General features: G+C 39.7%; 2 protein-coding genes across 2 annotated transcripts; one reads left to right on the plus strand and one right to left on the minus strand.

Annotated features, from left to right (window-relative positions):
* Window positions 1-1,027: 1,027 nt before the first annotated feature.
* LOC103707878 (membrane-anchored ubiquitin-fold protein 3-like) lies at window positions 1,028-10,176 on the plus strand. Its single transcript, XM_008792571.4, has 3 exons — window positions 1,028-1,770; window positions 4,186-4,356; window positions 9,367-10,176. Exons 1-3 carry the CDS (start codon window positions 1,641-1,643, stop codon window positions 9,420-9,422), a joined length of 357 nt encoding a protein of 118 aa, XP_008790793.2. The 5' UTR covers window positions 1,028-1,640; the 3' UTR covers window positions 9,423-10,176.
* Window positions 10,177-20,357: 10,181 nt separating this feature from the next.
* LOC103699027 (prostatic spermine-binding protein-like) lies at window positions 20,358-23,097 on the minus strand. Its single transcript, XM_039134289.1, has 3 exons — window positions 22,717-23,097; window positions 22,052-22,213; window positions 20,358-21,049 (listed from the first exon to the last, which is right to left on the minus strand). Exons 2-3 carry the CDS (start codon window positions 22,163-22,165, stop codon window positions 20,618-20,620), a joined length of 546 nt encoding a protein of 181 aa, XP_038990217.1. The 5' UTR covers window positions 22,166-22,213; window positions 22,717-23,097; the 3' UTR covers window positions 20,358-20,617.
* Between the last annotated feature and the right edge of the window lie 632 nt (window positions 23,098-23,729).

Genomic DNA, 23,729 nt, shown 5'->3' on the forward strand with positions numbered 1-23,729 from the left:
AGTTAGTGTTGATTTTTTCAGACAACACGTTATTCAACAAAAACTATTCTCATGGTGTATTAGTAATGTGAGAGAATTCACATATAGTAACTAAACTACCTCTCATGTACTTATCTTCAAGTAATTTATTCTCCTCCTAGACTCTATCCATTGGAATCATTCAAATTGTTAATAAATTTCACAGTCCGCGTGCTATAGTGGCTATTATAAATAAAAAAAATTATAAGACCGAGATTTAGATGCTCTATATTATTAGCATTGTGCTACCACCCTTATGAATTGTATCATACTTTGAATTAGGGTTCCGGTTGCTAATCTCTCACATCACATACATTAAATTATACAAATACTTGCTAGTGATCAAGGCTGATGAAAGGACGGCCACTTATGAATGGATAATTGCCACCCTTTCTGTATGCAGAAGTAAAAAAATAAAAGTTCAGATGCACCACATCAGTAGCGCTATATTGCTATCACTATGAATCTTATCTAATTATTTTAGTATTAGCTTTATCATCATAATACATTAAGAGTTAGGGTTCCAGTTTTAGTTGATAGCTTCTCTCATCTCCTAAATTATAAACATATTTGCTAATGGTCAAAGTTGATAAGAGATAGTTGAGTGCCATTTACGAATTGATAACTATCATCCTAATCAAATGTAAAAGAGAAAAATGGAGGTTTAGATGCTCCACATCAGTAGAATTATGCTACCACCCATATGAATCTTTTCTAGAAATCTTTATATTAATTTTGATTATTAGGAAGTACAACTTAAAATTTAGGGTTTTAATGGTTTGTTTTTCTCATAAGACAGTTAAGAAATAACTAGTACCCTGGTTATACCTAACACTGGCAAGTGTAATCAAAAGGTAGAATCTACTTGTGAATTAAATATGTCCAGTGTCTATGTGTAACAAGATTCATGCAAAAATAAGAAATTATTTAAAAGAGCTAGGTAAATCCAAATAAAAGATTCTTTAATTTAAATACTACCAAGGCCTTTCCTTTGCCTTGGCTCTTTTGTTAGAAGATAGATTTGAGTCAAATACCCTGCCGGGAGAAGATTGCATGTTTGTGTTTGGTTTCGGTTCCCACTGATTGCAATAACGGAGGGCGGGGGAGGGGGTCGTTTTGGCAGGGAAGCGAGCTCTTCTTCGGTTCGTTCCTCTCACCGATTTCGACGACGTTTGGGGAGGGCGGGGGATTCCCAATTGGGATTCCTCTTTGGCCTGTCGGAATCCCTCAAATCCAATTTTTAAGCGAAAGTTGACGTGGTAGGAGGGGTTTGGTTTTGATTTGTCGCTGTGGGATCCGGAAATTCGATCTCGGTCGTCGTCGAAATCGGCCAAAATTTGGTTTTCGAGGCGAGGAGGCCATTTTTTATCCGAGATTTTGAGGAATTTTGTTGCTGGTTGTGGAGGAAACTTGTAATTTGACATGGGTGTTGCTGATTGCTGTTTTCTTTAAAGATCCATCACGGATCGTTGACTTTGATGTGAATTGTGAGGGATTTGGCTTTGTTGACTCCAGAAGTCGTCGGAATTTATGATTCTAGGTGGGATTGATTTGAATTGTGGGCAGGAGATCATGGAGAATTGAGTGGAGGGTTCTCTTTCTTCATCTAAAGTGGTTTTCGAATGGCTGGAGATGATTTGATTGAGCTCAAATTTAGGCTTTTTGATGGCACGGACATCGAGCCAAACAAGTATGATCCTTCAACCACCGTTGCATCTCTCAAAGAACTCATCCTGGCTCGATGGCCTCAAGGTGAGATTTGATAGTATTTGGCGCCTCTCTCTGCGGTTTGATTTATTTTCCTCTAATTGTGGTTCTGCATATTTACTGGAAACTGTTGATTAGTTTGTTCCTTAGCATGAAATTCGGGCTGATTAATTTCCTGACTTAATTCAGAAAATCGATGGCATATATCTTGGGTTTCTGGTTGGATTTGTTTATTGCGTTCGTGCATGTGCATGTTTGATGGCTTACAGAGTGAACATCTTTAGATGTCAGTCCTACTAGCCTAATATCTTTATATTTCTGCAAGTGATCTGTATGCACGAGGGAGACAATAGATTTATGTATGTTTTCCTTGTCTTTTTAAAAGCTTAGAAAAGTCCTTTGGTTTTTACTTGTCATAATATTTGATAATTGCTAAAATTATGCTCGGGAATGCAAAAGCCTTTTGTAGAGCAGCAATATGATTTTACTTTCTCCTTTTTGCCCTTCCTGCTATGACCCTCACAGAAATGTTGTTGTTGAACCTGTCACCTCAACATTTGCTCCTAGTTGTGTGTCTGAAGAGATGTTGAACATTTCTTTTCTTGGAAGAGATTACTTCTTAATGATTGCTTTAGCTGTTTTTTTTGTTCTCTTTAACATATTCTACCAACCAGTTCCACTAACTATGATGACCGGCTGTTCTAAGTTCACATTTTGAAGACCACAATTTCCTTACTGTAATACGGGGCAATCTCAATGTGAGGATCATCAATTGGTTCTTTCTCAACATATTTAGCATCTGCTTATTCCTACTTAAGTTGTAACTTTCCAAAAATTGGTAGAATGTCTCTTTAGTTGGTCTTGTGTCTATTATTGATTCTCTCCTTTCTGATTTTGCCTCATTAACCTTATCCATTTATATGCATCTATTGGCTTGTGAAGTAGCTCTTAATTGCTCAATTTTTTGCCATGTTGCATTCCTAATTGTCATAAGCTCAGTCATAAATAAATTTACCTGATTGGTGTTTGAGTGGTGAAACATTCAACAGCAAATCATCTTACTACTCAAGTGTGATACATTTTCCTTGAAAGACACAAAAGCCATATCAAGTTATGGTAACTAAATATGGTTGCTTTATCTGTTTGTTCAACATGCTGATGCTGGAATCTTCTGTCCTGAATGTGTGAAACATGATCTTCCAAATTTAGGATATTAGAAGGTGTTAAAGTGAAAAATTTTGCATGATCATGCTGTTTTTTCTGCTGTGGCACGTATATTAACCAAAAAGACAACATGATTTATAAATATATTTCAAAAAAGAGTTAAACAAAGTAGCAAGTCTTGCAATTTAACTGGTTAAGTGCAAATTTGCTACAAAGAAAAATTACATTCTTCCATCTGATATCAAGCATCTTACTGGATCATCATCTATTTGCATCTGAAGGCCTTTGTCATTATTGATGAAATGAATGGCAATAAATATTAAAATGCTGGTTCTGTCATAAAAGTTGATGCCACAGTAAAGGTAGCAATTTTAAGATGACCTCATTTAGGTTCTGTTGCTTCCGTACTGACTGTAAAATCTGTGGATCAATTTCACCAAGATTCTTGGAAGCTCATGTTCTATATTTCTATTGTGTTCATCATGGATCATGTTTCTGGATCATGCAAATGCCTCTGCGACTTTATGACATCTCTCTTTTCTTACTTGTAGTTCAAGATGAAATTCATGTCAGCGAATACTGTATTTGCCGGCTATCCTGCTTTGCTATTGGTCTTTTGCTTTTCCTTGATATGGATTTATATCTTGCAATCTCACCTGTCTGAATTGGGGTTTTGTATAAGAATTGGATCCAAGGTTAGGAGTCATGACATGTAATATGCCACTGGCAAGGATAGACAGGAGAGATAAATGTTAATTTCAGTTGAGGCTGTGAGGAAGAGCAACTGTGTGCTAAGATGAGCCTCTGAGAAGTATTAATCAACAAATAATTGTAAAACAACCATGATAAAAGGGAATCGTTGTGTTTCTGGGCCTTATTTTAACTGTAATAGGGCATGAATGTTATTGGTAGCTCGTCAGTATAATATGCACAGCCAGCAAATATCGTCTAGTATGGATATTAATGCCTAATTCCAGATGGAACAGCAACAACGTACCATCACATACCTCATTGTAAAGGAAAGAGTTGCATAAAGAAAATCATTACAGGCTTTTTTGTGAAAAACATTATTTATGATAAGCCTGCATAGATAAGTACCGTGAGCTATTTATAATTGGGTAAGTGTTATCTAGTCTATCAATGTGAACATTTTTGTCATTATGTGTTACATTATTTTTTTTTACTTTTTTAATATATATATTATTATGAAACATTTCAATCTCTTATAACTTGAGAATTTTTGTCTTTCTGTTATTGATTAAATGCTTTATTGCTGAAAAATTGCTGTGCTGATAGACAAAGAAATTGCTCCAAAAACAATAAATGATTTGAAGCTCATCAATGCTGGGAAAATATTGGAGAACAACAGGACTCTTGCTGAGTCCAGGGTACCGGTTGGAGAGCTTCCTGGTGGTGTAATAACCATGCATGTTGTTGTGCGGCCTCCCCAACTTGACAAAAACAGCGGTATTTCTTTTTTGATTATCATTTTTTAATTTGGTTCATATGTTCTTAGACTACTTTGCAAAAAGTGGAATTCATCCTTATTAATGAATATATTATTATAAAATGACATCTATGTTTGCTATTCAATCAGTGTGTAACTGAAAACTGCTATTATTGCTGGTTATAACTCTAGATTTCAGTTTGGTTATTGCATAGCAGAATATGATGCTACTTGTGTGGTTTATGTTGTGAGCCCTTATCACATGATATTGGAACATTGCTTGAGCTATACGGGAATGGGTCTGTTTGCTATCTGGAAAAGGATGTCAAGAGGTCAGACTTTTGCCAGGTCTTGCATGTAGGCTTGCTAGTGTTAACCAAGTTGTGTCATACAGCCTCTGGGCTTTCAGTAAATATGTAGTCACACTTACATTTCTTGATGAGAAGCCAATTTGGAATTTTGGGACTATTTTCTCATTGGATTTAGATTCTGATGCATCATTTGTAATTCAACTTGGAGTTTGTTAAGAAATTACTAACTTGTTTGAAGTAAGGCATTAGCCAATATGGGTAATGGCCTTCAGGTGTAAAAAAGTTTGGTTGAATCAATATGACATTCGTCTGCAGTTTAATATGCAAATTAGAACTTTATTGGATTAGATATTAAAACTGGGCTTGGTTGTAAATTGTACAGTATGGTTATGACATTGGCATGCTGTTTTTTCAGAGAAAGGATCATCCTAGTTGGAGGTGACCAGCTGTAAGATCACAGTCATGCAAGTGAATTATTATATAAAGTTTTGACTGGACAAGGTTGCCTCCAACATTTTGCCTGCATTCGCATTTTGTAGTAAATTAGTTAAGACTTTCTCTCTAATTGCTTACAAAAAAGGACCTAAATATGTAATTGGAAGCTTGAACAAGTTATTCATTCTCTAGAAACAAGTTACTATGTATTAGATGAAATAATTTGCTATTTTCTAAGAAAAAAGATTTCCTCTATGAAGGAAACAACTTGTTTACTTCCTACTGCAGTAGACCTAGATTGAAGGGATTTCCATCGACACCGCTCCTATCTACACTTTCAGTAAGCCATGGAGAAGCGATTTGAAGGCAAGAATAAAAAGAGTGAGTGTTTGTGTGTGAGAGAGAGAGAGTACATGGGGTTGACATGCCTTTCTGACAGTGGACTCTTAATAGTCAATGAATTACTAAATCATCCATAGGTGAAAGTAAATCCTTTTTTTTTGAGAGAGGAAATGTGTTGGAGCCTAAATTCACTAAGAGAAGTAATGTACATGTTCTCAAAGGAGAACAGAAAGAAAAGGAAAGAAGAAAAAGGTAAAGAGAGGGAAAAGGGATCTTACCTAGGAGACCCTCCTAAAAGAAAGAAATACAAGTACTCACGGTTTTTTTATGAGACAAGCCTGATCTAATCATATATTAAGAAGAGGACTTTATCCAGTAGGGCTTCCTGCATCTTTTTTCTATCATTGAAAATTTTCTCATTCCTCTCAACTAAGGTTTGCCATACCGATATCGGATCCCATACCGGTGCCACACTAGCATAGTATTGGTACGGTACGGTATGGAGTTTTTTTGACGTACTGAGGGTTGGTACGCCACCAATACCAGTATCGAACCAGTACAGTATGGTACGCTCGGTACCGAACCAGTACGGTACGCCTGGTACTGTCTGGTATAGTACGGTATGCCTGATACCGTCCGGTGAAGTACGGCATATCATGCTCTCAAGTTATGTATGAAAGTGAATATCTGATTTAGGACCCTTTTTATGAAAAGAGAGTTGATCACCAACCATCTCATAGCACTGACATTGAGGATGTGTTGTTCTAAGGCAGCATACCTTCTGCTTGTATAATTTGTTCATTGCTAAAAAATATATTTTATGCACCAGCACCAAACCGAGACTAGGTACAGGAGGCATACCAAGTTTAATATGCCGAACCGATCCCTATACCAAGCGTACCAATACTATATCAACATGGTACTTGTATGGGATTCAATATCGAGATTGCAAACCTACCTACATACCATTTTATAGAGAATCTTGTTGATTTACTATATTGTTTGTTGAATGTTACTGCTTTTGAGAGATGTAGCATTGCTACTGCCATCAAGAAAGTTGGGTTGGACTAGAGTGACCTTCCATAAGGGCTCCAATGGGGCATGAAGGAGCTTTGGTGAAAAAGTCAAAGTTTTCCTGTTTTAGAATCATGGTGATCTAAAAGGGAGCAAATGACTTGCAAAGAGTCAAGGAGTTCTCATTGAAAAATGTTTCTATCTAAGACAGGGTGTGTATTCATTTAGGAGTAAGAAGGCTCAATTTAATAGGAGGCATAGGTAGAGTAGGTTTTCTCAGGAGTAAAATAACTCGAGCTAAGTTTGGGGGAGGGGGGGTGAGGATTCTCCCGAATAAGGCAAGCTAAGATTTAGATTCTTTTAGGAACAATGTAGATGAGCTATAATTTTATAAATGTCCTCTTAGGATCAAGTTGATGAAGATTCTTGCAGGAGCAAATTGGCTTGTTGCTAACAGGAGAAATTAATCTAAGGAGATGGTAATCATTGGAGAAAATGGTTGATATGTTAGGAGAGTTTATCTTGGCATTTATTATGGGTTTTGAGTTCCTATCACAAATAATCTATCATGTCTAAAGGAGTGGGGAAGAAGAAAGGGATGGATTGGTTGTTTTAGTTGCTAAGTTTCTAGGAATGGAACACCCAATGTGAGCAACGTGTTATCAAAAGAGCAATCTAGGTGTCTACCAAGAGATTATCTAGCATCTACACAGTTGGATACCCTAAAGAAGGAGATAGTCCCTAGTCTCCCTAGCTTAAGGAAATGTAGGTGCTTCATGGAACAAAACAAGAATTTCACCTTAAGTGAACTGTTAATTCAACATATGTCAGAGAATATCCAAATAATAAATTTATAAGGTATGGAGTGGTCGAAATCTTATTCTCACTAAAGGTGGACCTAAATTAGGAAATATGGGTTCCCTAAGGAATGCACTAAAGGTTCATCCTAGTAAAGACTGAATTTCACCCTAATAAGGTGGGCTACCAAATCTTGGAAGATTAGATCATTGATCTCTGAAGACAGAATACCCTGAAACTTGATTCGTCTAAGAAACAAATGATTGGTCAATCCAAGGATGAGCCTGACACTACTATGGTTGGATTCCTTTAGGCATATCTAAGTCTGAAATCCTCAAAATGATAGAATCAAATTATGAATTACGAGTTAGTAAATGAACAAGCTAAGATTTGAACCAACAGTTCATACTTGTATTATTCTAAAATGAATAACTAAGTCTTTAATCATCGTAAGACTAGACGTAATTCATCACATATAGGTTCCTTAAGGAACAAACTGAGGGCAAAATCATGTTGGCTGAACTTGTCTCTATATCATATGAGTTTTTTAAGAAGCCAGTACACCCCTGGCTCTGTTGGGGAGGGTACGGATTTTTGACTAGCCATTTATAGAGGAGCACGGAAGATAATACAGGAAGTTAGAGCCTAAGGTTTCTAGGATTTTAGAGCAACAAGTTAATACCAGTTGCCACGTCAAGCATTTAAAATTTTACATGCAAACTTATTTAGCTTAAGCCTAGCAACCAATCCAATTCAACGTTTTGTATTGATTTGTTTGGGTTGGGCTTGTCATGATAGTCCTTGTATAATTATGAGAGAATATCCAATAATATAATTTGTTTAAATCTGAGTAAGCTAGTTGGGTTTGGTCCTACATATCTGATAATTGAGGAAGATATTTACAGTCTCTGATTGTCAGAACAAACCCAGGTAACCATCGAAAAATGTTCAACTACCAGTCTCATCTCTGATATATGAAGTATGTTTGTTTGTTAAATGATTAGTTGTCAGGCTAGGAAGTTGAGAGAGGAACTTTTAAATGAATGAGTGCAATTAAGCAAAGATAATATGCCTAATGTTCCCTGCACCTCTTCTAAAATTGTTTCTGGAAGCTTTTACAAGAAATATCTCTCGTGGCACATTTATTAGACCCAACTCTAGTTGTGAATGGATAAAAGTAATCCCACTTCTTTACAATTGCTTCTATTCTCACTTTTTATGAACCATCTTCTTAACTTTTTGTTGCTGCACAACATCATTGCGACTGAAAAATTGGGACAGGTTTTTGTCTCTGGTTCAAGCTTGTTAATGAAACACCTGAGACAAACGAATCATTTGATTTATGCTGTTTTACTATATAAACATGTGCAAATTCAACTCAGAAGACTGTTGGGTGGTATTTTCTTTGATAATTTATTGGCTACATGAATGAAGCATCCATGCATCAGCAGCTGTGGAATGATGACAGTAAGATAAACCCAGAGAATTTTTTATAGAAGCATTTACTGAGATACCTCCACGTCATTCTTGGATCTGTTGATTGTTCATATTACATGGTTAGTAATACAATTCAGAAATGAGAATATAGAGTATCGATAATGGCTTCACAAGGTATGTACCTATACCCATGCATACCAATGCCCATGCTTCTTTCTTGTTTTCCCTTTTCTGCAAGCCACCTTTACTTCTGCTTTTGATAAACACAGATAATATATGATTAATTTTTGAAGTGATCAGAACCCATGTTAATGATCTAGGTATTTGCTTTGATATTTTTCCAATATAGAGCTGGACTTAAGATTTTATTTAATCTGTGTGGGCTTTGGAAATGCTTGGGCTTTAGATGTTTATGATGTTGTTCATTTGTCTAACAGCATCTAACATTTAGTTTGAATTTAGATTTTTTTTTTTTTTTTGATAAGGAATTTAGAATCTTAATGCTCTGATTTCGATATATGGTCCAGTTAAGTGTCAATATATCTTATTCTGGATATAAAATTTTTATTTAATGAAATAAACTTGTTATCTATTATTCATGAGTTTTGTTATGGATGCCATACATGGAATCATGCTAGCCTGAAGATGTCATTGATTCTGTACGATACTAACATGGATCATGGTTTTCTACAGAGAAACGACTCGCAAATGCCCCAAAGCAGAACAGATGTTCATGCACAATCCTGTGATACCAGATTGTAGTTCCTTAGATCATCTCCAGTCGGCTCTTTGGAGTCAATATTTTCATGGCTAGGTGATTAGCGGGGTGCAAAAAAATCAGTCAAATGGCATTGCCATTGCATCATTATTTGGACGGAGCTCCTATACGTAATGACAATAGGCTATCTTTTTGTGACTAGAGTTTTGCTACGGTTCTGGGGTTTAGCCCATCTGATTGTGCAGGAGGAAATTGGAAGCATGTTGTGGCTATATAACTGGGAGTTTTGAGACAAGAACTACTTGTTGCTACTTTGCTATGATCTTGGTATTATTGAATGATTCTTTTTTAAAAGATTGATTCTATTTATGAGAATCCCTCGTTCTGTTTCAGGCCTGCCCCGGAAAACAAAGGGAAAAAAAAAGAAAACTTCTCAAATCAGCCTCTTGCAAGCAGGAATGGAAGTGGTCAGGAAATGTGGGAACTATTAGAGTAAATCAAGCTGGTATAGTTGGGGCAAGTCTTGATATTATGGTTATGGATTGATTGATTTCCCTCGTGGGCTCTGAGATGTAGGCAAGTGCCTTTATCACAAATCAAACACAATGCACCAGATTTTTGAAGATTTTCATTGGAAGTTTTCTGATTCCACACGCCAAGTATGTCATGTATATACTCATATTTTGATACATGCTAGACATGCAATTGATTCAGAAAGAATGATCTATAAAGTACTTGTGCCCCCATTACCAGTGAAATGTGTGCAGTTAGATTAGATTTTTTGCAATAAGAGTTTTTACTTCTGCATTTTCTTAAACCAAACAATATCATTATCTTTGCTTTACATGGTTTATTAGGCAGCCTCAGTACTTGTAACACCTATAAAAGGGTTTTCAGGAGATAATGATAAAAGGAAAATTTCTTTTCATATCCAAAGTATCTTGAAAGTCCCCATCATTGATCTTAGAAGCGAATACCCCCCTCCCCCTCGGCCCCTCCCAAATGCTTCAAGACAACGCTCGAGTTGCAAGTATTTTTCATGGAAGCTATCAGCCAAATATTCGTTCACAAATAATTCAAAAGGAGCCATTCAATGCATTGTTACACCACTATATTGGACAACCAACCACCAATTAGTTAAAAACGACGGGCACTACCACCACACTTCCTCATTTCACTGGTCCATCGCCAAGTCTCCTTGGATCCACTCAGAGCAATTTCAGTGACGCCAAACCACTTGGATGGACATTTCTTTCTTACCCACCAGTACTCCGCCCCAAACTCTTCTTCTATCTTCATCTTCTCTTTTCAGATGTTTTTCATGATGTAAACAAGCATTCACCGAAGCATCCCGAACTGGGCAATTCAGCTCATATCGAAATGAATTGACATGGAATTGAAATTGTTCAGTTTGTAAAACCCCTCTCTCTCTCTCTCTCTCTCTCTCTCCCCCTCCCCCCCACCCAGTTCAATGGTTTGATTGTTCACTCACTTTCTCCATTGGACATCATCGACTATCTCCCCTCCTACTCTATCCTCCCTCTCTCTCTCCCTCTCTCTCTCTCTGCCAAATGCTCGCTCGCTCTCTCCCCACCCTCTTCGACAACACAATGCTATTTGCCGCACTCAAGGTAAGCCTCTCCCCCTTCCTCTCCCTCCTTCCCTTCTCTCCTCATGGTTCAGTACGCCCCAACTCAGTATGGTACATATCGATATCCTACCATACTGGTCATTAACTGGTACGAGCCCCACTATCAGATTGGTGGACCTTGATGTAGACTTTGGAAAAATCAATCCAAATGGTTTCGATGACTTCGAACTTGAAAGTCTATAATACACTTTTCCTTGTGCTACTACTCTTTGGATGAAATGAGCTCTAGGAAATAAGAGATGGGAATTTATAGGGCTAACTTGTGGTTGGATTGGTGGCCAAGGCAAAATGAAGTAATAACAAGTAGTGTACAAGGTTTGGATGGTGTCATGCATGTCAAAACATTTTTCATGTGCCAGCGAGCAGCCTCAGAAGATTAATCTAGATATACGCCATTCTAGGATGCCCAAAGTGTCCCACTACTGGAGCCCAGAGAGCTTTGGTCTCTTTGAGGAAATTATGGAGACTTCAGCAACACATTTCTCATGCACTCCTGCAGTCCCCCATCAATAATCGATTGCTTTATGCCCAATTTTAACTCAAGTATCGATTATTTTAGGTACACGATGTCTAAAATTTAAGCACTTGTCCTAAAGTGTGGGCTATGGTCCAAAGAACCAAGAAGTTATTTATATTGGAGCCACCTTGTGAGGTAAAGGAAATAGAATAGACACAGATGGACTCATTGGCTTGTTCTATACTTCCAAGTGATGAGGGAACCAAAGTGCTTTAGACTAGGTAGAGCTTGGCTGTTTCACCAATTTCATTTTACAATTATTTTAGCTGATCTGGTACTAGAATCATCAGTCATTGAGTTCGCATCTATGGAAACATGTTCTAATTTTTATTCTCTTTCAGAATGGCAAGAAAATATAATTCTCCCTCATATGTCTCCACGGGGTGTGTAATCAACCTCTGTCACACATATTCTGAGTAATAACATATCATTGTAAATACCAATTAAGATTTTGTTCAGTGACCAAATAATATAAAGAAGGCTTTTTCTTTCCATTCAGGAAGTTGGAGGCATTTGATTCGACCAGTCATTTTAGTAACCAATTCATTAAGCATCAGTGCTTCCGCTTCCACTTCCACTAATGGTGTCACTCAAATGGGAATTTTGTTAGCCTTGTTAAGCAAGAAAACAAGTGGTGTAAATTAATGGAGTTTAGTTTGGATACTCTAGGCTGTAAGCCGCCCGACCCAACTTTGTTTAGAGTAGGATTTAGATCTCAAGCTGGTTGGTTTAGTACGTAACTTTGGATCTATTCTTGATCAAATGGACAAGACCACACTAAAATTAATTTGGTCCTGATGACTATTAAGCTTGTAGACTTCTCTATTCATGTCCAAAGCTTGCGAGACGCATGCACATACTCTGTCACGACACATGCCCGAAGAATTACCAACACCTTCTTATATCGCTTCAACAGCTTGAACATATATTTTTTATGAATTTGAGTGGTTTTTCCCTCTCCAACTCTTATAAAGAATCTATATAGAGAATTATTACAGAATAAAGAAACCTTATAAACTACATATGAAATAATGACTAACAATTCCCTTAAAAAAAAAGAAACAATTACTACAAAAACACAAAGAATTCATCATAAGGTCATAACCAACCAACTTTCAGTAGGTTGGGTTCCATTCACTGAGATAGTTACACATAGTCACTGCTCTTCCGATCCTCTCAGCGGGCCACTGCAACTTCTCCGGCATTCCGATCGTTCTCGTTTGCACTTGATGACACAGAACCATTTGGATGGACCTTCTTTCTTAATCCAAAGAAACCTCTGCTGGGCTTCTTCTCTTCAAGCCTCTTTCCTCCCATCTCTTCTTCCATTCTCTTCATCCTCTCCTTGTACAGCTTCCTCCTGACATAGGCTTCGGCGAAGTCTCCTCCCATCGTGGATGCCATGACTCGAGTGAATATAGGGCCAGGTACACCTTCTTCTTCTCTTCCTCCTTCCTTTTCCTCTTGTTCTCTTCTTCAACTAGTGCTGCTAATTCCTCCTCCTGCTCCAACTAAGAGCTTGGTGATGTGTAGGCCACTAGAGATGGATTTTTATAGAGCCTGGTCATGGCTTGGCGGCCAAGCCAAAATGAAATATTGGGAACGTGTTTTCTGGTTGGTAGTTAGTGGTGGGCCGGTGGGCGGTTGACGTGAGATGAATGGTGTCATGCATGACGACGTATAGTTCAAAGTTTTGGTCCGGTCAAGGGTGGCTCCTAAGAGAAGAGCCCACGAATTGGCAAACCTGACGCTGACGTTGGAAGCTTTGTGTCGCGGAAGCTAATGACTTCGCGGGCGAATATTGACTTGACCGGTCCATTTATTGACCGGCCTTTAACATTCGGTTGTTTAACGATCGATCCAAATATATTTTAATATTTTAATATGAGACGAAATGCCTCCGCTTCTTCCATTCCCACTTAAGGAGGGGAAGAAAAAGGCCGCCGAAGGCCACGCCCGTCCCCTCCCGAGCCTCTTTCCGCGCCAGCCGACGGCCACGGCCCGCCCCTTCTGTGCCCGCCGCTGGCCCCACCTCCTTCAGCACCGCTGGAAATGCGTTCGCCCCCACGGTGGGGAGGTGCCAAAGAAGAGGAACCGCTGGCCAGCCGCAGCTGCAGCCGGCCACGGCCCGCCCCCTTCCGAGCCTCCTCCCGCGGCCGCCATGGCCCTGCCCCCTTACATGCTGCTGAAAACGCCCCACGGTGGGGAGGTGCCGAAGAAAAGGAATCACTGGGCAGCCGCGGTCGGCTGTAGCTTGGCCCCCTCCCAGGCCTCCTCCTGCGACCGCCATGGCCCGGCCCCTTCCGGCGCCGCCGGCCTCGCGGGAGGAGAAGGAAGAAGAAAGGATGAGGGAAGAAGGGAAGAGAAAGAAAAGAAAAAAAAAAGAAAAGCAAAGAAAAAGAATAAAAGAAAGGGCAAAAAAAAAAGAAAAGAAGAAAAAAAACAAGAGAAAAATAAATAAATAAATACATACATATATACATACATATGTATATATATATATATATATATATATATAATGAATGAATGAATAAATAAATAAATAAATAATATATTGTAATGAAATAAAATAATAAATAAATAAATAAAGCGGCCGCGGCTCGGCCTTCTTCCGCGGCCGCCATGGCTCGACTCCTTTCTGGTGCCGGCGGCCATATAGTTAAATCATCTCGGCACACACTTAAATAAGTTTGAAACACATTTAATCTAGTCTGCCACACAGTTAAACCATCTCGGTACATAATTAAATAAGCTTGGAACACATTTAATCTAGCCTTGCACACAGTTAAATCATCCCGGCACACAGTTAAATAAGCTTGGAAAATACTTAATTTACTCTGGCGCACAATTAAATCATCCTGGCACACGGTTAAATAAGCTTTGAACATACTTAATCTAGCCTGGCACATAGTTAAATTATTCTGGTACATAGTTAAATAAATTCAAAAAGAGGAAAAGAATAGTAATTATAATCAAAACCTAGTGCTGCAATGCATACTACCCTTTTTTTTTTTTTTTTTGATGGAACGATGGATACTTGTGATCAATTAGTTAGACTGCAGGAAAGTTCCCTTTTTAACAGGGCACTTCCATTGCATGTGCTGAAAACTAGTCCTGCTTGTAAGTTAAAATGGTTTCCTATTAAATATAATTCCTTAATCTATGTGATGGAAATGGAATCAAAGACCTAAAAAGCTTGTTTAGGTGAGACATGTAACCATGCTAGATTTAAATCTAACTCAACCCATTTGCACTTTTATTTCCCCTGTTATACAAATGGGATCAAAGGCTTAAAAAGCTTGTTGATACTTTCTGACACCTTTTTTTACAGATGCTCTCTCCTTATGTGATTTTTTGGAGAGAGAGATTAGTTGATAGCCTAATAATTTTCATTAAATGAGGAACACAAAGGAAATGACCCGAGAAAAAACACCAGTAAGGAACTAATAGTTTAGACTACAAATCATATTGCAAACATTAACTCTCTCCTTATGTGATAAAATGAGATATTGAGGGGAAAGAATTTGTATCACCATATATATATATGGCAACTAAAAAGAGGGGTGGTACAGAATTTCGTATGAAATGGACAGCCGAGCCCCCCCAAGTGGAAGAAGATTTTTGTTTGAATCCACCAGCTCTCTCAAAACATCCTATCCACCCTTGTCTAGAATCACTAATTTCTTGGTTATCACACCAAGAAGCATGTTGACTGCAATGGCTTCAATGCACGATACGGCAGTAACTTGTGTCAGTTTATGAGTTACCATGCAATAAAGCCAATAATCTTAGCTGTTTCTTGGTAATTGAAAGAACTTAGATTTAAATCTAAATGGAAGCAAATAACCACTATATTCTCAAAAGTTATCATGAAATAGTCACCAAGATAGTATTGACCATGCAAAGAAGTTTCTATACAAGCACTCTGTCATTTGTACTTCTCTAAACCAACTTTGATCTACAAAGTCTTAAATAATTTGTCCAAGGGGAAGTTGCTGGCGGGAAGCAGAGGAACTTGGTTCGAACCTAGGCGATGACGCTTCTTTTTCTTTTGAGAACAGTGGATCTCGGTGAAGTTCTGTGTTTGAACCTAGATGGTGATGTTCCCATCTCATTGTTATTTTATTTTTAAACATAAAGGGTTGTTGGAAGAAGGATGCGACTTTAGCCTGCAGGTATGACATGCCAATGGCGCCATGCTTAGGTGCCGTCAGCCACGTCCCCTTGCAGCCAGAACAATGTCTCTTACGTTAAGGTTTCATGCTAACTACCGAATCTCACATATATCAAATGTTATCTCTGACCAAGTTATAGGCATGTTTGGTCCCATGGATCTTGAATGATATTCTCCAACAAAACAATCAAAAAAAAAGGTGGGAGTTGATTAAGATATACTAATCTTGTTCGGATTCTCTGGTGCACTTTTCGAACCATAGAATACTGTACAGCTCTACATAGCCACTAAGTCATCCATATTAGAAATGAAAACGGAAATCCGAACAGTCACGTTCAGCGCCAAACACAATTTTACATGTGAGAGACGAACAATAGCCATCCATCTCTAAGAAAAATGATGTAGCAGGTTAGCAGCTATTTAAGATTGTACAGTCTTTCTACGGTGCAAAATATACGTGCTATAGAGGATCTCAACTCATATTTAGCCAATTTCTACCTTCGGCTCATTCCAATAGTGTAAGCTGAATTCTATGCGCATGGACATATGTAGGTGTTGGATAGTTAGTTATGTCATGAAAAAGAAACAAATATAAAAGCAAATATGTGGGAACATTCACCCCTTTCTGCCTACCACTATAGGACTGTTGTCGAAGGGCATATATATGACGTTCGTATCTTTGATGGAAAACCTCAATAAGCTCTATTCTGGCACGGTATCAAGCCATATTAATGCGAACTTCCAATTTTTGAGGCCTTTATGCCTCAATGACGCCTCTCCAATGTGAACTACAAAGAGAATATAAGACACCACATATTTTCTCTTCCCATATTTCTGTTTCACTAAATAAGCAACTAGATTACATATAACAATTTACAGAGCTAATAAACACTCAGCACGTACACCTGACTTTTATAGCAGCAGACATACTTCACTTTCTAGCCTCCGAGAATGCTGCTCCACCGTTTTCTCCAGTGGAAACTGACGCCGGAGAGCCACTTGGATGAACCTTTTTCTTGGATCCCTTCTCTTTCTTTGCCACCCTCCCTTCTCCCTTTCTCTCCATCTTCTCCTTGCTTCGTCCTCTTAGCATATTGATGCGGGCAGAGCTGAATCCAAGAGGAACCATGTCTTTTTGGAGGCTTGAAGCTTTAGCTGTAAAAATTCAACACGGGACTAAAAGATGGAGGCAAGGGCTATGTAGATATATATACATCCATGGTGTTGTCTTCTTATTGGTTGGAGAACAAGGCTCTCTATTGGTGACTCCTTACGTAGCTTGCCATTACTTCGTTCTGAAGAAATAAGTGTGGGCCAACCGTTGCACCAAGTCGAGGCAACGTTCATGCTCGCACTAGTAGTGCAGCCTATCACTGAGGGTATTGTATTCAGCCTCCCAAGCTGGTAGTCTCAATTAATTGGGCTTTGCGAGAGAGTTACTACAGTAACTGTAAGGCTGTATGCAATCCATTCCAAGTACTCAATTAGGCCATGACCAGTCGGATATATTATGCTTTGTGATTTTTTTCCAAAAACAAAAAAAAGGCTTCATGATTAAAGATCTATTTCCCCCTAAACTATTGATGATTTATGTAGATCGATGAATGATTTAAATGGTAGTTTTGGTTTTTTGAGTCTTTGCTAATTCAAAGCATATATTTAAGATTGTAGAGTTAGATACCAAGGTTTCTTTTTCTAAAAAGATAAAATAAAATAGAGCAGAGCTACATGTACCCTAGAAAACAAAGAAGATTATTCTCTTCTAGAAAAAGGATGGAGAGACAGCATCATCACTTCACCAAATCCACGGACTTATAAGAAAAATCTTGTTCGCTTGAAGCTCATAGATCAAAGAGCCACTGTCCTTTTGAATTAGGACATAACCAATAAGAGGCCTCTTTTCATAACACTTAATTCCAACCACATAAGGACTGTAGTAAGCTTAAGTTCAGATAAATTTAACGGATGGTGGAGAGAGACGAAGCTCTGTTTTGGGCTCCTCAAAATGGTAGACGAGTAGTACTCTAATACCAGGGTGCAAATTGGTGTGCTCAACTCTGATTACACCCTTCACCAAACCACCTGCAACTCGATCCTCAAACGAGCAAATGGTCATCGATTTCGTAGGTACTGTACCAACTACATCAACTGAAGCATCTCTTTAATGAAATACAAGAAATCTTAGCCATATGAATGAATAGATTTGCTCAGATAAGAAAAAGAATGCGACTGATGATTAACTATTATATAGAATCTTATAACAATACATTTCTTACAAGTAAGTGAATTACACCACCTTCCTTTGAGCAACCACTCCTAATCAAATTGGCACACGCGTTAACCACCCAACTTGCCATTTTTCACCCTTGGTGCAGTACTCGGATGGACTTTCTTAACCAATCGGAGTATACCCCATATAGATTTCTTCTCTTTGGAAACGTTGTCTTCTTCTCTTCTTTTTATCTTCTCTTTATGCAGCTTCTTGAGGACACATATTTCAGCTACATCAACACCCATGGGAGCCATAACCAGCAAGAATTAATATGGAGACCTCCCCTTCTCTTCTTCCTCCTTTCTTTTACCTGGCAAGACTCTACGGTAGTGTTGATTCCATGAAGACAAGGATTTATAAGAGCTGAAACTTTGGAGGGTGGATTGGCCGCCAAGGAAACTTAGTTTGGAATGGTCAAAATATGCTTATATTTATATGCCATAAGATGTTCGATATGGATTTAATTGTCGGTCTGAATTATTTATGCAAGTAACATTTTTCAGCATTTCAAATTTGGAGAATCTGACAAAGTCAAGGTTGTGTCAGATGGCTAGAGAATGAGTCTAACACAACCTGGAAACCAAAGCCACCTGGACTTAATTAATTTGGCTTAATTTGTCCTGGCTGAGACCTTGATCGTCTAATATGAGACCATTTCCATTAAACATGCACACAGGTCCCGACAGATTCCAATCTTTCTCTAGATTTTTTATCAGGAAAACAAAAAAGAACGAAAGAAAAGTTTATCCATGGCATTGCACATGATAGATCTAGTTCTTCAATTTGAATAGGAGAACATCTGAGCACAACCTAATAAGAATCTGGATGGGAGTTTTTAACCTGATAAACTGTAGCAAGTTAAATGGGACATTAGCCTCAATTGCCTTCCCTGCACGTAAAGGCACGTTAAAGTCGTCTAGAAATATTATATCCTGCTTATAAGATTGCCACACACTTGGTGACCTCCCTTAGGGCATTCTACGTGCACTCCTTTTGGCCACCCAGAACAGTTATTCTCACACATTAAGTGCTTGCAGATGTGCTAATCTCATCACGAAACTCTTCCTACATGTGTGGAGCCCCCAGAGACACCCATTAAGATTTAAGACATACCCCACGGAACCCAGAACATGGCCATTGTGATCCAGAAAGTCATCGGTCTGATGCTCCTTTTGCTCGTGGTCGCAGGCGAGGCTCGGCCACTTGGTGATGGCCTGCAATCTGAGCCAGACGCAGTGGCCGAACAGTTATGGTGCGAGCACTGGTGCAAGGACTTGATGGGCGTGTGCATCTCGGAGAACTGCGTCGAGCTTCCTCCAGGCAACAAGCACAACCAGTGCCACCTCGACTGCGACGAAGCAAACACCAAGTGTAACGCCAGATGCTATAATCTTTGATCCCCTCCTCGGCACATCAGTAGTATACTCTGAAGGTTGCATGAAACACAAGCACCTCTAGTACGTAGGCAATTATATAATCCTTGTTCTATTACTTTGGCAAAACACCTTTACTACCTGAGGAGAATTCTACAAGAAACCATGAACGTGGGCAAAGTCTTCGGTTTGTTAGCCTGTCCCTGGGCTTGATAGCATGCCGATCGAGGTAATAAATGTACTCACCCTGGGAAGGGGGACAAGATAAGTATGTAATCTAAGTTCTGAATGCATTTGTCCATCTTGGCATCCTATTAGCATATGACCTCCGCAGCTTTTTCTTGGTACACGAGGCCAATAGATAACAGGTTATGCAACAAGGATAGCTCTCCTCTGAACATCCCTAACCTCGGGGCCCGAAGGGTAGCTCTCAGCATCTCCAACCCTCCAAATCCATGGAGAAAGAGAATGTGGACCAAGGTTTTATTGGTACCATCCTTGATACAATTTTTAGCTTCTCTTAATGTTGCATGACATCAATCCACACGCATTAGAATTACATTTGGGTTTATAACAGCATAATTCTTGTTGTTTTGCATCAACTCTTCACCTTTCAAGACCACCTTCTGTAGCATGATCATCTCATGCTTCTCGTGGTCGGTGATCAAATTGCTGCATAAGAAAGATCATTAATGAGTAATTGCAGTTCCACACTCGAAATCATACCATGCCTAATCAACCACTGGGTTGCATAGCATGGCCCCTCCCCAAACCTTCTCCATTCCTCTCAACCCATGCCCAGTTGTGGCGTGTACCAAGAAAACAGAAGACATTAGATATGAGTCAGTTGTAGTAATTAAAACTGCGATAAATTCACTTAAATGCAACCAGACAAGCCCCAGATGATTCACATGAACAGATGCAACACCAACCATGGTCGACACGCTCATGCAAGTATCTACAGAAATGGAAATGTCAGTGTCTTCTAAATTTAAGCATCATTCTTGAATTAAGCAGCCATCATCGAATGATTTCACTGGCTAATTTGGTTCAATATGTCTCAGAATATGACGAAGCTCTCTAAGGCATTACTTAACAATACTCCTACATAGATTACCGATGTTAAAAGTTGCATGAACATAAATAAGATAACACCAAAGTTGGGAGATAGGAGGGGGACAGAAGAAAGAAAAAGGATCCTCTAAAAGAACAAAAACTGTAAACTAAAAACAAAGGCTTTCACTTCTTCCTCTTCTTTGGGGGCTGAAGTGCCTCGTCCTCATCATCTTCCTCATCCTCATTGTCCTGATCCTCTTCCCCCTCAACCCCCTCATCCTCATCATCCCCACCATCATCGTCGTCATCGTCATCGTCATCATCGTCGTCGTCATCATCGTCGTCATCACCATCCTCCTGCTCCTCCGGCTCTTCCTCCTCTTCTCCATTCTCTTCACCTCCAGCATCGCCGCCCGGGGCCTTCTTGCTACTGTTATCGTTGGGGTTCTCATATCCCTCCCCATCTTCCTCCGAGAGCTCGTCTTCGCCCTCCCCAAAGGCACCATCTTCTTCTCCATCCCCATCATCATCATCCTCATCATCAGCATCAACAGGCTCAGTTTTTTCATTTTTCCGTCTGTCCACTTTAAAATCCGGCATACTGAAGAGTGAATCCTGAACAATCAGAAGACTACTTCAAAATGAGAATGACCAGCTACAAATGAAAAAAAAATATTCATAGACAATCCTAGACCAAGTAGACATCAAACAAGCAAGCTTGCAAGAACAATCACAATGCCATGGCTCTTGCCTAAGGACCAAAACCATTTCTATTGGAAATATTTCAGCTTTGGTTAAAAGATTGCCATTCTTACCTTCATAAGAATAATCATTTACACATAAGATTTATGAAACATTGAAGTGAAGAACCACTTCCTACCGAACTCAAAAAGGTATATTGCTGTCCTCGTTGACCAAGACATGGTCTTAACTTTTTAACAACTATGTTAAAGACCAATCCAAGAACAATCGAAATGCTATCTTTCATGCACTCACATACAAAATTTCTACTAGTGACATGCAGATCGACCAACTAACGCTGTCCTCACAGAATGTCCCATCTGCCCATGTACAACATCACATGGTATAGCTTCCACAAGATACCATCATGGTAATTTCCATGCAGGCTTCTGGGGGAACCATTGACCAACAGAAGGGATCCCAAGTTTCCACCAAACTTGGAACATGTGTCCAGTGACCGTTAGGATAAATAGTGACAAGATATTTGGAATACGGTATTCGCACATGCATCTCCCACAGCAACCGGTTTACATTTCGGGTACGATATTCTCGCCCCATTTGTAGACGCGGTCCGCTTCAACCACAGCAACCGGTTAGTACCCCCGATATCACCCGGTCAAAGTCGTAGAAAGTTTTTTTAAAAAAAAGAAGTGCAAATAAAGTGCACCCGAATTCGAATATTCGGAAGACTGCCCTCAAACAAATGCTTTCATCCCCGGCGGGGCCCACCGCGGAACCCAAGCACGCCTAAAAACCCGAAACATATTCCTCTCTACGTCCGGACCGCGGCCAACCAGGCGCAAGAAAGCGCGGAGCCCTCGAGACCAAGGATTTCTTGCTAAAAGTTGGGGGGGTTAATGGAGAGATTAAGCTTACCGGGGGAGGGAGTTGGGCCTTGGCGAGGGCGGCGGTGAGGAGACCCGCGGCGAAAGACTCGGCGGCGCACGATAGCGGGGCCAGGGGGGCCGGAGCCGGCATCACTGTTTCCATTTTTTTCTCTTGGTGGGACGGCGGCCGGGATTTCGATTCCCGGTGAGCCTGGGAAGGGGGAGGAGGACGTGGGAGAAGGAACACGAGCCGTCAGATCTAACGGAAACCGTTAAACAACGAACCGAGCATTTATTGTCCCAGCAAAAAAAAAAAATTTTCTAAAACCAGAACTTAGAAAAACCGAATTTTTTAAGTTTTTGAAGTATTTTTCCAGACAAAAGCTATCCATAAAAAATCGACATGGAAGAAAAACCTATCAAAACCCCGAAGTTTGGGGAGAAAAAAGGGGGAATTGTATGAAATCAAAGGGGAAATCGAAGGAAACCGGTGCGAATCTCGGCAGAGAAAGTTAGTCTGAGATAAAAACCTCCCAAATAGCAAAAAACAGAAATTTGGAGAAAAAGATACAGAAATCTCGAAAAAGAGCAAAAAAGTGCCTAAAACGCAAGGATTTGTACCTGAATCAGTAGAAAACATGCGAAAAATCATTTTCTTCGGCAGAAAATGGGAATTTCAAGAAGAAAACAGCGAGATCGGAGTAGAGAAGGTACCTAGGAGCGAGATCCGAGAGGGGAAAGAGTGGATCTGACGCTTTTCGGCGCTAAAACCAGCTGGAACGGAGGAACCCGGCGCCAGTCATCGTCGGCCGTCAGATCCCGACCCGATCTCGATCGGAGGGCCGAGAATGAAGGAGAGGAAGAGAATAAAAAGAGAGAGAGAGGAGAGAGCAGCAACGGGCTTCACTGGAAGCAGAGAGTGGAGAGATTTTTTTTTTTTCCAACAACGAAGGGGAAGGACAGATGGGGGAGACGGGCAGGACGGGCAGGCACGGCGAGCTCGCTGAACGGAGGCTATCGGCTGCCCGTAGAAATAGGTGGGGAGGACAAGGTGGGGATTAGAGGGGGAATTAATTAGCCCATGGTTAAAATAATCCGCGGTTTTGGGTCTTAGTGACCGTTCTAATCGAGGCCTCTTTTAAAAGCCGGGTGGCCCCCACTGGTGTGCCATTGGGCGAGGCGACTGGAGTGGATGGGAATAGGATTCCCCTGCTGCTGGGGTTCGCCTTACCGCTTTCTTAACCATGGTTAAGATTTGTGGTTAAAACTCAAGGGAGGCGGATGGAGCCTTTGGATATCAGTTAAAACCTTGCAACACAAGCGTCTGGTTGTAATTTTGGCAAGATATTAAGATGTAGTCACCTACTAGTTGGCCTTACCTCCTAGTGATTCTAAAAAATTGGTCATTTGGGTTCAAGTTTGGCGATCTAGTTAGTTGTCCGATCAGTCTGGAAAAGGATTGGATTTAAATCATTTGGGATATAGAGGATAAAATGAGCTTTTTCTACTCAGACCAAGTGGGTCCCAAGTAAGGATGATAATTTATGATCCGATCCGTCAACCTAATCTGCGAACAATCCACTTTAAACAGGTTTGGATTAAATATAAATATAAGTAGGTTTGAGTCGTAAATGGATCAACCAGTCTAAATATATTTATTAAATGACTTCGGTTTAGATTTAAACTTTTGACTCGTTTAATAATTGGATCGGATTACGGCCCAACTC

The sequence above is a fragment of the Phoenix dactylifera genome, chromosome 15 (genome assembly GCF_009389715.1).
Source record: "Phoenix dactylifera cultivar Barhee BC4 chromosome 15, palm_55x_up_171113_PBpolish2nd_filt_p, whole genome shotgun sequence".
Lineage (NCBI taxonomy): Eukaryota > Viridiplantae > Streptophyta > Magnoliopsida > Arecales > Arecaceae > Phoenix > Phoenix dactylifera.